This window comes from Lepisosteus oculatus, chromosome 6 (genome assembly GCF_040954835.1).
Source record: "Lepisosteus oculatus isolate fLepOcu1 chromosome 6, fLepOcu1.hap2, whole genome shotgun sequence".
In the NCBI taxonomy this organism is placed as follows: Eukaryota; Metazoa; Chordata; class Actinopteri; order Semionotiformes; family Lepisosteidae; genus Lepisosteus; species Lepisosteus oculatus.
The window spans coordinates 29,939,868-29,953,431 of NC_090701.1; the positions used below are offsets into that span (position 1 = coordinate 29,939,868).

A 13,564-nucleotide genomic window follows, 5' to 3' on the forward strand; every position below is an offset into this window, starting at 1 on the left:
ATACTACTTACGTTTAAGAGATTGGAGAAGGGAGCTGCGTCAGCAGACGTAGGCTCCAAAGGAACAGGTAAAGGCTCATTCCATGCTGAAAGGAAAAGAAAAGCAACACTATGTTTCAACTGTGGACCCTCACACATGAAGAAGGCTCCACAGCCTTAACATAGTGTTTCTTTACTTTTCAGCATGAAATGAACCTTTACCTTTTCCTTTGTTACTTACTATGTACAGTGTATATGAAGGCCTTAGAATAAACAAATACGGCACGGATTATATGACTGAAACTCAAACAGAACAGCATTATCTGCTAGTTGATCACAGTAATATTAAACAAGCCCAGACCATTCTGCTCATTCATATTAGATAAGAATATCTCAATATTCTTAATCTGAATTAAACAGCAGCTTTAACTTTGGCTGATTCCTTGCATTTTTTAACATTCTAACTTACTCCATTAAACCAGTACTGTAAATATTTGCCTCCAATCTGCAGTCCTGAATCGAACTCCACTTCATTTCCAGGTGCAGCTCTGGGTAAATGGACAGATCAATAGATTATGAAGAGGGAAATCATAAACCGGTTGTAGAGTAGCTCAGGGAACCTTACTAGATACAGTGACTAGCAAAAATCTTGAAAGCCTTCCTTTAGTGTGTATATTCACTTTGTGAAATGATAAAACAATACATTTTTTAAACTTCATATTTTATTCGAAACTTGAATGAAACAGGAAAAACGGGATTATGGTTATTGTATACTGTAAGTGTTTAGACCCATGAACTCAATATTTGGTGGAAGCACATTTGGAAGCAATTACAGCCGCAAGTCTTTTTGGAAAAGTTCCAGTTTTTGCCCATTCTTCTTGGCTGAATTGCTCACATTTTTCCAGGTTACTTGGTTATCCCTTATGTGCAGCAGTTTTCAATTCTTTCCAGAGAATCCTATCGAGATTCAAGTCAGACGTTGACTGGGCCACTCATGGACATTCAGTTTCGTATTCCTAAACCACTCTGGTTTCATTTGGGCCTTGTGCTTTGGGTCACTGTCCTGCTGGTAGGTGAGCTTTTGTCAGATTTTATGTCTGAAGGTGGTTTTCTTCTTAGAATTGCCAGTACTTTGCTCCATTTATCTTCCCATCAATCTTGACAAGCTTTGCAGTTCTTGCTGATGAGATTATCTCCATGTAGTAGTTAAAATACCTGGACATAACAATAATAATAGAGAATGTTGTTACCATCACCTTTAAAACTATTACAATGCTCAAAACATGTAATAACTCAATTGTAAAACCACTTACTTCTGAAAACAAGGCCTTATATACACAACCACTAATTAATGCCATGTAAGATAAGATAAGAGCACTTTATTGGCCATATACAATTTCTAGTATTAGGAATTTGTCTTTTCACATACCCCAACTAGCTCTCCATGAGACACACAGACAGAAAAAGAGAAGCTTGGGGTCAGAGTGAAGGGTCAGACACTTAAACAGCACCCCTAGAGCAGTGTGGATTAAGGGCCTTGCTCAAGGGCCAAAGGGAGTAGGATTCCTCTGCCGGCCAGGGGATATGACCTGGCAACCTTCCAGCCACAGGTGCAAATTCTTAGCTACAGAGCCACCACACTGTCCATGTAAATGCATTAATTCTAAATAATTGACTGTTAATTATTTACTTAATCATACCTAGCTACTAATAGCTGATGTGTGGTGAGTGTTCTGGCGCACTATGGCTGCCGTTGCATCATCCAGGTGGAGCTGCACACTGCTGGTGATGGAGCGGTGTCCCCATTACCTGTAAAGTGCTTTGAGTGGAGTGTGCAGAAAAGCGCTAAATAAAACTAAGCAATTATTATTAATTATTATAATTACCTTGGTGATCTATTTACAAAGGTCACCTTGATTAAATATCTAAAGATATTTGCCTTTAGAGACTGTTTTGGCGTCCTCTTGTGGCAGCCCTGTAGTTATTACAATCCTTTCATGGGACAGCCTGACGGATTTTAAGGTTAATGTGATCCAGTGTCAAACTGTACCATGAATATGGATATGGATATGAATATGGATATGGATATGAGCAGCATCATGTCCAATGCATTTATAGAGCTGTCATATTTTGTCACAGTGGTACAACATTTCATGCATTGTATTTAAAGTCTTTGGTTGTGGCGGAGCATCTTAAACAAAAATAGTTGGTGCAGATATCTGCTGGTCGGGGGGCACATCTGACAGCATAAATGATGCCATCTGGTGGCACAATCCGTGAACTGTGGGGATTTATTCAACATTTCCTCTAATCTAAATGTCTACTTTTTAAAACTGAAGACATGTTTGATTTTCTTTAGTTCCTCTTCTTTGTCTGTATGTTAATTTCCACATACTTACCTCTAATTTTCAATCCCTGAATTACCAGAGTAGAAAAAGGGGATCCACAGGGTGACCTGTAATGTAAATTTAGATAGATCATCTTTTTTGACACAAAACAGGCCATGTTGCTGTACTGGTGAAATCAGAATCACTACAACGTTTAGATAAAGTTTTATAGTTTGGATATCTGCTTAGGAGCCATTCTCTCACAGTTATCCAGGATTCTCCAACAACACTGTCAATTACAAAACTGCATGTTGCCCACTTTGCATATGCTTACTATGGTCTTTGTGTCTAATTACTAAAATACAAGTAACGCTAAAATAGATTATATCTGGCATTACTAGGATGCAGTAAGTAAACATTTATGTATGTTTACAGTCACAGGTAAAGGACGTACAGTATCTGCCAACTGTTAAGATTTGTTGGGCCATACTGTTAGCCAGCTACAAACAATAAAACCACTCCTTATCTCAAAAGAAGTGTTCTCTGAGCTTCCGTATTAATACGACCATATATAGCGCATTTTTCGACGATCGCATTATTTACAAAGTATTTGAAAGCCTTCAATAAACTGCATTTAACTGCATCTACCTTAACTGCTGCAGCCCTGAAATCTTTTTAAAATATAAAATAAGCAGTTTAGCTCTGTGTCTTTTCCAGAACCTTATTCACTGTTGGAGTACAAGGCTGCATATGGAGTACAAGACTCAGTCAGATTTCCTCTGCGTTATCTAAATAAATGCAATGTTAAAGGGTTCCCACCTCTCTCTCTCTCTTTCGCTCACTTGCTTTCGCTTAATGGGAGGAGCACAGACTCACCGTATAAGAAGTGCCCATCGCACAACTAAGAACTTTACACAGCAACTCAGGAGAAACGAAATGATCTGCCCTGGAGCCGCAGCAAAATGCTGGATGGACACCTACTCCTGGGATGGTTATCATTCACAGTTATAGTCCTCCTTATCAGCTTGCCTGGACAAACCACTGCTAATTTCGGGTAAGTGCTATTATGTTTGAGTTTGGTTAAACACATCGAATAAATACAAGATGAATTAACACAATTAATATTTGTTTTCTAAAGAATTCTGAGTTGTATATGAGGATGCGCGATTTTAGGGACGTTTGTTGGCTCGTAAAAAATGGGGTGATTATTATTAGAAGTAGAAGCAGAAGCAATAACTTCGATTGTAATAGCTGTATAATACAAATGCTGTTTTTCTTATGTTTTTCCACGAAGTTACTAAATGTGTAGCTCGTGTATCAGTGAAGTATTTGAGCTGTGGTTTGTTGAACATTATTTTTCTAGTTTTTTCGGAGTTTTCAAATCTTGCTGATTCTCAGGATTATGCAGTTTCTCCGGAAATATTTCTGTTGTGTGGTTCTCACTCACTGGGAAGTGGCGGCAGGTTGTTCTGCACAGGTTGCTGCTGACATGCAGCTGTTGATTCGTCCGCAGTTGTTTAACTGTTTCAATATAAGCGTGTCAGGCGTTTGTTTCGCCGGCACTTTGATTACATTGTCAATTCACACGCATTGGTTTAAGGCGTTATTCCGATCTACGAAAAGCACTAACAAAAACATGTCTGGCTATTGGGGTATTGCTGCATTTTTTGGTCTTTATAGCGTTTTGCGTATTAATTTGATGGTCTGCGAATGAAAAAGTATAACTGCATTACAGCTAAGTTTATAACTCCCCTGTTGACTTTCATTTAAGCGGAAATGCATTTAGAGTTTCTCGGGATTGGTTCGGTGCAGTCAGAGACACTTCTAGGTTTGTCATTCACTTTAGTCAGAATGAAACAGATACCTGAACTGGAGCTCGGCAGTTTGACATTTCTGAACTCCACCACTCATGAACACATATACATTACAAAGAAGCACACAGACATAAAGTACACTACACCCCTCACACCATAGTAACGCTGTCAGCCGACTTACTGTATGACAATAAATACAAAGATTAGTCGAAAAAAGAAAGAAAAACGTAACCAAAACGGGTGCTTGACGCAGCTACTAAAGATATGTAGTTGACGTTTACTCTGCGGTCATAGTAGTCCAAGATAAATGGACATTAGATACTGTGTGTCCCCGTTGGCTCCCATTATGTTTAATAAAATCAGAATTAAATGAAGGAAAATGTCATAACCAGGAAAGTTCCTGGTCACTGTAACAAAACTTCAAGTTAGCGTCATATTTTTACAATCGTTTTTTTTTGCACAATTGATATAAATATTGTCACAAGGACACAAAAAACTCCAGTCTGAGAAAGGTGATAAAAACACAAGACATACGTATAATTCTCGTCATCAGAGCGGTCCTTACTGAAAAGCAGTGAAATTCGGCAAGGAAGTATTCCGGTTACGGACACTTAGTTTTGTTTCCACGAGCACAGAAACAATGCTCGACAATGTTAATGGTATTAAAACAGTTTGTAATCTCAAATGAATTTAAAGAAAAGTAAAACAAGACCAAATCTTAGAAAAATATGTAGCATCCAAAATGAACCAGATGTAATGCAGCGCTTGTTGTGTGCCCCTCTTAAACACAAGAACTCAATCCTGCACGAATAGAGCTTAGATGCATTACTGACCTCCTATTACTGTAGTTCCCCTGAACTATTTAAATGGGAAAGTACAGTAACACGGCGACTTCATTCCACCAGTCTCTTGTCAGATGTTATATAATTCTCTCTCAGTGTATTGATCAGTTGAAATGAATGATACGTTACTTAAAAAGAAACACAAGTGATGGGGTCCTGGCATACACAGTACACTTTGCGATGTCTCAGTAGTAGAGGTTAAACAAGCATTTAAAAAAAAAATTACAACTACAGCCATTCTTAAGATGCCTCTTCTCTTTAGACAAGCACAAGATTTATGGAAAACATTCAGACATTGAGACTGAATAACTGTATAAAGGAATATAAGAGACTTTGTCCCTTCCCTGATTTAAGAAGATGTGGAAAAGAAGTCATGGTGCATAAAAGTACAGTATTTCTATAGCATTACTTACTGGAGGACTGCTGAGAAATCTTCTTTCTTAACAAGTGAAATGAGTCTGTTGCTCTGAGGGTATGCAGCAGGGTGTGTTCGGTGTAGCATGTTGTTACAGTGTGACATAATTCCCAATGAAAATACCAGAACTACTGTGCATACAATAAGCAGACTTGACTCTGCAGGACACTGTATAGACTACTGAGGTGGCTAAATCATGTTTTATGTAAGTAGGAGTACATACATTTGTCTCTTGCCAGCTTTATGTATAAATCTCTGTGTTGTCATTATGCCTGCACTGAATTTTAAATAATATGATGGTTTTGTTGGGTAATTTGTATGAAAGAAAAGTCAGTGTGTATTTTCTTACATATCATGAATAAAACTACACATTTTCAGTTTAATATCTGGGAGTATGCATTTGTCTGTGTTTATTTATCTGTGTTTTGTTTATAAAAATCATACAAAAACTGTTGTTTCTGATGTCTTCAACACATCAAATTCTTTACATTGAATGCCAAAAGATTTTGACTTTAGGATTCTTTCTATGCAATGTCATTTCTGGATTTGTGGTACCGTATACTATATTTATGTTTTTACTTGGTTCCTTTCAGTGCCTTCCTTGTCAAACATAGATTTGAAGCATGTATTTTACATTATTTTCAAAAAGCAATAAAGTGTTGCTGATTACTGTATATTCTGTGAACTGATGTAGCCCACCCTAGTTTCCATTGTTGTTGGATGTTGAAAGGTACCATTTTAATGTAAAACATTGTGAGTAGTGTTGAGCTGCCATGGATTTAAGTCAATGAAACTGTATTGCCAATCGTTGAGTTTTAGTTTGGTCATCAATCAGATGTCACTTGGATTTACCCATCAGGAGAAGACCATAGTTGACTGCCAAGTCATGGCACCCACTGCATCTCTGAGAATGAACAGGAACCCTCTCAGTGGGGTTGAGCATCGCTTGCTGCTGTAATATTAAATAATGCACACGGGGAGATGTTTGCTCAGTAAGTGAAAGAATCTTGGATCAATTCAATGTCTCTAGGGCATTTGAGATAAAACGTAGAGTTCTGCAATGGTTTTACCAAAAATAAAAGTTATAAAAAAGCTGCAACTGGCGTTCCTATGAAACCTCTTTCCACCTTCCTTTTATCATATCAGAAATAGTTACTTTTCTTTGTCTAAACTCTTTAACATGCTTGAGACAAACATGCACTAGGATCTTAAATAATATTACCTACTGGGACCTACTGTACTGGATTTTTAGTTTTCAGTAAAGCTTAAAGCAGTGTTTACTATGTACAGTATCCGGCCTGTCAGTCTGTATGACAGGGAGCAAAACAAAAAGAGAGGGAATAGCGGGAGGTTTACTCAACACGTTTCAACATTAAAGGGAGCAACCCCAAACTAGTAAAGTGTTACTACTCAAGACACAAGCCTATCCATTTTGTGGATGTTGAAACTAACACAAACTTGTCCAAATAAATACCTGTCTTCAGTGAAAGGCATCTGAGACGTTATGTGGGACTGATTTACTCAAAATAGACTTTAAATGTTGCATACTCAATTTCCCTTGTGCGGTGGAGCATGAGCGTAATATAAATACAGCATCTGTGGCTGAGGCAGTGCGAAGCTGAGGGTGGAGGGGGATTCCTTTTGGAAGAGGCTGTAGCAAAGAGCAACTCAAAATTGTCATTCCCATGCCTCAGGAATGTGGGCCCAGATTCCACTGTTAGAAATGGAACTCATGCTGTATGCGTGAGGTTTTGCTGTTGATTGTGATAGTGTTTTTAAAAGCTTGAAGGACTCGCTAAATATTTTTTTTTACCAAAGAAAAGAAATGACAACGTATGATAGATGAGTGTTGCAACATTGTAAATTCGGGTGCTTAAGAGCAGTGCATTGACATGTTTTCTAAATGGAAATGCTTTCTAATTTTTCGTGGATTGAATCTTTATCTACTACTTTGAACATTCAATTAGTAAAGTAGCTCTGTAAGATAGACAAATGTTTTGTTTCTGAAAAGGTTCAGTCTTATCGCGGGATTTAGAAATTAATTTAGAGCAGCATTGATTTAGATTAATTTACCTGTCTTTAAATTTACCTTTTCATATTGGTACTTAGAAAGTCTAAAATGAACCAGATTTACAGGATCTGTGGTTATAATGATAGCAAAAGTTTTTATTCAATAATATTAGTGTATAACATGCTTTAGAGCTTCAAAACATTAAAAAGACGACATGTTTGCAGTTACTTGTTCCTGCAAACACAAACAGGAAAAAAAATAGACATTATGCTATTTTTATCTAGGCTGGTTTGGATCTTAATCTATTCATTAACTTTGAGACCTAATAGTATTCTTATACTTGATTCTTATATCCCATTGAAAGGTAAGACTTTCTTAAATAGGCTAATATGGATCACTGATCCTGAGGCACTGTTGCTCCAAAATACCATCTCCAAATGCCTTGACAAGCATGGTCTTGAAATGTCTTTGCAGATGGGTGAACACAGCTGATGTCATAGGGTCTTGTAAATCAGTTACAAGGGGATTTGTCTCTAACTCATGGATGATGTGGTCAGTGTAGAGGTAATTTAGTCATTTTTCAGATTCTCAGAAATCAGAACATGCTTTTTGAAAGTCTTGAATAATGTAATGTAATTCAGTAATAAAAAATAAATAGAGACCTAATTTCAATAAGGTTAGGCAACAGAGGTTACGTGTGTTGACCTGGACCCGGTGTGTGTATGTTATCGATAGGATTATCACTGTCTAAGATATACAATCGTATCTGATCTTTGGGTAGGTGATGGCTTTCATTCTCTAGTGCCGGTAGTTTTCATCTTCATTTTATGGCAGTTCTTGAAATCACTTGAGGAAGAGCTAAATAAATCCCCCTTTTGCAATTTGAAGAGTTATCTTATGTTCAGGTGTGATGGCCCATGTGTAGATTCATCCATCTCCACCAGAGGGAGCAGCCACCTTTATTAGCACTGGGATTAAAGTACTCCTATAAAATCAACCTTTTCCCTTATTTTATGTAATCTTGGACAAGTGGGAAGTGAAATTGAAAAAAAAAGATCAGATCGAAAGGCACAAAGTTCTATGTAAATAAATAGTCAAGGAAATGAATTTCCACTTTCTTTAGTTGTGGTCAGACTAGTTTTGAGAATGAAATGCCTTTGATCCAAACTACTGTTTACAGTCTCCGTTTGGTTTTCATATACTCAGCTCTGCTGTAAATTATTTAACTTCTCAAACTGCTGGAGTTTTCCTTTTTCCTGGTTGCATGATTGTGTTCATCCTGCATAATAACAGACTGAGCAACAGTGGTTTGGACCTTAGTGCCTGGGAAAAGAATTTGTTTTTCTTCATGGTTTAGATTTTATTATTTCTAATGATCTCTCACAATGCCTTGCCTGCACTTACTTGTGGTCAGATGTACACTGATTCTCAAAGAAAGGAAGAGACAGTGAAACAGAGAGCAATAGAAAGCATGTGTATTGATAATAATGCTGCTGATGGTTGTAAAAGTCAAGGGTCTCCCAACCATAAATGGCATTATTAGAAATGTGTATTTTTATTCCATTAAAGTTTTCAATATGACTCCAAAGACTGAGATGCTGTCCAACACTACCTCCAGTCCTGCACTTGTAGTCTCTCATGTTCAAAAGGCTAGGGCAGTTATTCATTACATGTCATAATACAGAGGCATTTTCGAATGGCAATGGGGAACTTATTTTTAGGAAATGGCTGAGCCAACAATCTTTTAATGGTGCTCATTAGGAGCCCCTCTATCCCATAATTATACTTAATTTGATATGAAAACATTGGACTAGGCCTGGATGCAATATCACACTCAGAGTCTTAGCTCTGTTTTGAATGCCTGAGGTAATGTATTAGTTTCCTAGTGACAGATAATGTCCAAAGCTTATCTTAGCTGACATGCTGATGGGGGCAGGTCTCACTGAATTGCCTTGATAGCAAGTAGGGATATTATACTGTTATTATACATAAGCCTTTCCTTCTTTCCTTCGATTTGTCACACCAGTCATTCGACGTATAGGATTTAAGAAACAGCAACAAAATGAATACAAAGCACAGCAGTGAGGACCACATTATATGTTGGTTTTGTTTCATTTTATATGTGCCTATTTTACATAGAGAGCTATCTGTGCAGACCATTTGGTTTGCCTTTTTACTTAGCAACAGTATTTGTTTTATCAATTGTCTCACCCTTGTGAGTGACCTGGTGGTGTGGAGGATACAAGCTGTCTTACAACTCTTGAGTCATGAGTTTGATCCCATTCTGGAGTCCTGCTGTGTGGAGTTTGCATGTGTATCTTCTGTGTGGTTTTACTCAATGAGCTCCGGCTTCTTTCCTCCCACAGGCAGGCAGGCTGAATTGTCCCCTTTTAGTGGTCCTGTCCATGGGCTCTCTTTCCTTCCCTTGCCCCCTGTGCTTACAGGCTCTGTGTCATTTCAGACCTCATCAGAATTTTTTCAAGTAGGTAGCTGTGTCAGCATGTGTATGCTGCAAAGGAACAAGAAAAGGTTTATTCCATGCTGAAAAGAGAAGAAAAGAAACACAACGTGTAGACTGTGGAGCTTTATTCGGGTGTGAAGAAGGCTCCACACCAGAAGAAGGCTCCACAGCTGAAAAATTGTGTTTCCTTTCTCCTCATCAGAATTTGCAGCTTTCTAATAATGGATGGAGTGACCACTGTTATGTATTAATACAAATGTACTTTAAGAAGTAGGTAAACTGTAATATTTCTGTTTACGTATTAGGTTCATTTTAGGTTGTTAAGACAAAATGTATATTTGTATGTAAATTTTAGACATGACAATACCAAAATTCAGCGTGAGCACTCATAAAACCCATGTTTTTCAGTATATCACAACAGGTATAGCATAAAACTTTTCCATGATATGTTTAGTACATTTTAAGAGAACGTTTTGTTTTGCATTTATTTATCCATCCATCCATTTTCTAACCACTTTATCCAATTCAGGGTTGTGGGGAGCCAGAGCCTAACTTGGCAGGCAATGGGAACAAAGCAGGAATACATCCTGGATGAGATGCCAGTCCATCACAGGGCAATCAGATACTCACACCAGGGCCCAGAAGCCAAGTAACATACCAGTGTGTCTTTGGACTCCATGCCAACACAAGGAGAACATGCAAACTCCTCACATATAGCAACCCAGAGCCCCTGCACAAGGCAGCAATACAAACCACTGTGCCACCATGCCGCTGTATTTATTTATATTTGCTGATTATATTATATTATCTATATTAGTAATAACTAATTCAGATATTACCAAAGATTTTGTACCACCAAATCGTATCACCATTGTAGTTCCAAAGTATTACATGCATCCAGTGTGATGATAAGATATTTCTGTAAAGAAAATGGCTTTAATATTTGCTTGCCCTACTTAAATTCAAATATTTTATCATTTTGCTGCCAAAAAGACCACGGTGTGTAGATTCTGGCTCTGGACAATGGTTCCATTACAGCATTTACAATTATCTGTCTTCACATTGTGGGATAATCTTCAGAAATGGAAAGAAATCCTGTTGGTGAGACAAAAAACAGTGACGCTCATTACATCAAGAATTCATGTATTACTCAGATTTGCAGCTCATTAGGAAAACATGGGATTATAATAGGACTGGTAAGATGTATTAATTAGGGGAGCTGCAGTGTCTGGCTTTTCCATATGAAACCACAGTTAAAAGTTTCCCATCCACTCCTATGGGAATGTTTGAGAAATGACTGCTTTCCCTGAAGGTCAGAGCCAAGAAAATCTCTAGAACATTGATGGGTCTTTGACTGGAAGTAACCAAGTCTGTATCCATCACCTGATTTTTGTATTTTGTAGTTTTGTAAGTGCTGCATATATTCCCCAATATTATCTGATCCTTTAATGGATATATTTTGTGTGTTATTATATATAGTATTCTGTGAATGATTCTATTTCTGGTGTTCTTTAAGATTTAGGTTAGGATCCAATACAGAAACTGTTTTGTTGGTATAAATGTAACAAAGGAAATACTTTTCTTAAGTGGAAATGATCATATTAAGACTACATAATGGGTATATTTAATCTCTCTTGAAAATATTGAGTATTTGTGTTGTACTCTCACTTCCTCCTGTTATGTGCTTCTGAATTTAAAGAGACATATTTTAGTGTGTATTTCATTACAAACAGACTCTCAAAAGGCTGTATTTAAGTAAACTACCTAAATGCCCCTGATAATGAAGTAGATAGAAATGTATGCTTCCATCAACTTGGTTGTTTCTGTTTTAGGCTAAATAAGGACAACTGCATTGCACATTTCAATACTACTATTACAATTACCCTGTCACTGTACTGTAAGTAATTAATTATACCTACTGTACTTTCTTTGCACTTTGTCATTTTCTGGGTCACAATTAGAATTCAGAAAACTGCATTCTTTTCTTCTTGTCTCTTTATTTCTTTTGGGTTTTACAGAAATGAAGGGGTTAACTGCAGGTCATTAGTTTCTGCAGGATGAAATCTTAAACACCTCAAGAATCCAGGTCTTCCCCTGGGCCAAAGCTTGGCGTCCAGCCCAATACACCTGCTTAGCAACTTTGCTTTTTTTACACTGAGGCTGCAAACTCTTTTTCACCAGCTGATAATGTTCTTTCTTTTGCACTTCACTACAAACACAAGCCCACACAAAAATCGATGTGAGTGTGAGCTGGTCTCTTCCATGTTTGAGGCCTGTCAGTGTGGAAGAGTGGAAACTTTACTTGTCACTTATAATCAGGCACTCAACAAGACTTTTTGTGAAGCCCCAAAGAAAGGAAAGGAGAGTTACTGTAGCATCATGATTTCTTGTCAGTAGCTCTGTAAAAAGAAAATCCAGCATCTGCAGACTAAGAAGTTCAAAATTCAAGGTGAAAATGCTTACTTACAACCTGACTTTTTTGTCTAAACATTTAGGAACTTTCGGAATATCTTTGTTCTTCTTCTTCTTCTTCTTCTTCTTTTTCACAGCCTTAGTCCCAGACTGTCCTGGGGTCAGCTGCTTTGGTTGCTCTTCTCCACTTGTCTCTGTCAAGCACATCTTCCTCACTCACTTCACATACCTCCATATCTTTTCTCACACAATCTATCCATCTCTTTCTAGGCCTGCCTCTTCCTCAAATTCCATTACCCTCTTTGTTACTTCCTCAACGTCCCTCCTCATGATATGTCCATACCACCGTAACCTCGCCTCTCGCATCTTCTCAACCACATCCACCACCCTACATCGTCTACAGATTTCTTCATTTCTGATCTTATCCTTCATTGAAATCTGCAGAATCCATCTCAACATCCTCATTTCAGTTCTTCTCATCAAGTTCTCTTCCCTCTTTCCAACTGCCAAGCATTCAGCTCCATATAGTAGTACAGGTCTAATCACAGTTTTGTACATTTTGCACTTTAACTTGATCTAGGAATTTTCCTGTCACAGATTATTCCAGTTATTTCTCTCCACTTGTTCCATCCAGCTTTCACTCTTTGTTTTACTGCCTCCAGTGTTTCTCCTCCCTTTACCAGTTTTGATCCAAGGTATTTAAAGTCATCAACTTGTTTCAGTTTTCCTCCATTTGACTCCTCAACATTGGTCATAGTATCTCCTCTTCTCTCCATTATCATTATTTCAGATTTTTCTGCATTCATTTTCAGTCCACCCTTTTCCAGACTCCTCTGCCATTTGAACACTTTCTCCTGTAGTTCTACTTCTGAATCTGCCATCAGTGCCACATCATCAGCAAAGATGAGTTCCCAAGGCACTTCTGTTCTTACCTCCTCTGTCAGTGTGTCAATAATGTTTATGAAAAGGAAAGGACTTAGTGCTGATCCTTGGTGTACTCCAACTGTGATTTCAAACTCTTTTGGCTCTTCTTGTTACTAGAGCTATTAAAGTCAATTCTAAGAGCAAAATAAAATGATTCCCTTTCCCCTCATTCACTACTGGGCTTCAACATCCATACACTTTTTTATTCACACGCACAAACACAGGAACAGGGCATTTGCTAGCATAAGAAAGATTTTGGGACAGTGTATTTTCTTTAGGTTCTTTCCACATTTTCTCCCTCAAATCAGAGCTTTTGTCCTTGTCAGTAAAACAGGTCTATGCAGACATGAATATAAAATGAATATACAGTACATGGACAG

At 37.7% G+C, this 13,564-nt stretch overlaps 1 protein-coding gene and 1 long non-coding RNA gene across 2 annotated transcripts in view; one reads left to right on the forward strand and one right to left on the reverse strand.

Annotated features, from left to right (window-relative positions):
- Positions 1-736: 736 nt before the first annotated feature.
- Positions 737-5,461, reverse strand: LOC107078229 (uncharacterized). The gene is made up of 3 exons (XR_001479184.2): positions 5,375-5,461; positions 2,378-2,433; positions 737-1,193 (listed from the first exon to the last, which is right to left on the reverse strand). It is a non-coding gene; the product is annotated as an uncharacterized lncRNA (long non-coding RNA).
- wnt9a (wingless-type MMTV integration site family, member 9A) overlaps positions 3,193-13,564 on the forward strand; it is a 53,470-nt gene continuing 43,098 nt past the window's right edge. Inside the window, exon 1 of the mRNA XM_006634181.3 lies at positions 3,193-3,359. Within this exon, the coding sequence (XP_006634244.1) occupies positions 3,268-3,359 (92 nt within the window). The 5' untranslated portion in view covers positions 3,193-3,267. The remainder of the gene's footprint in view (positions 3,360-13,564) is intronic.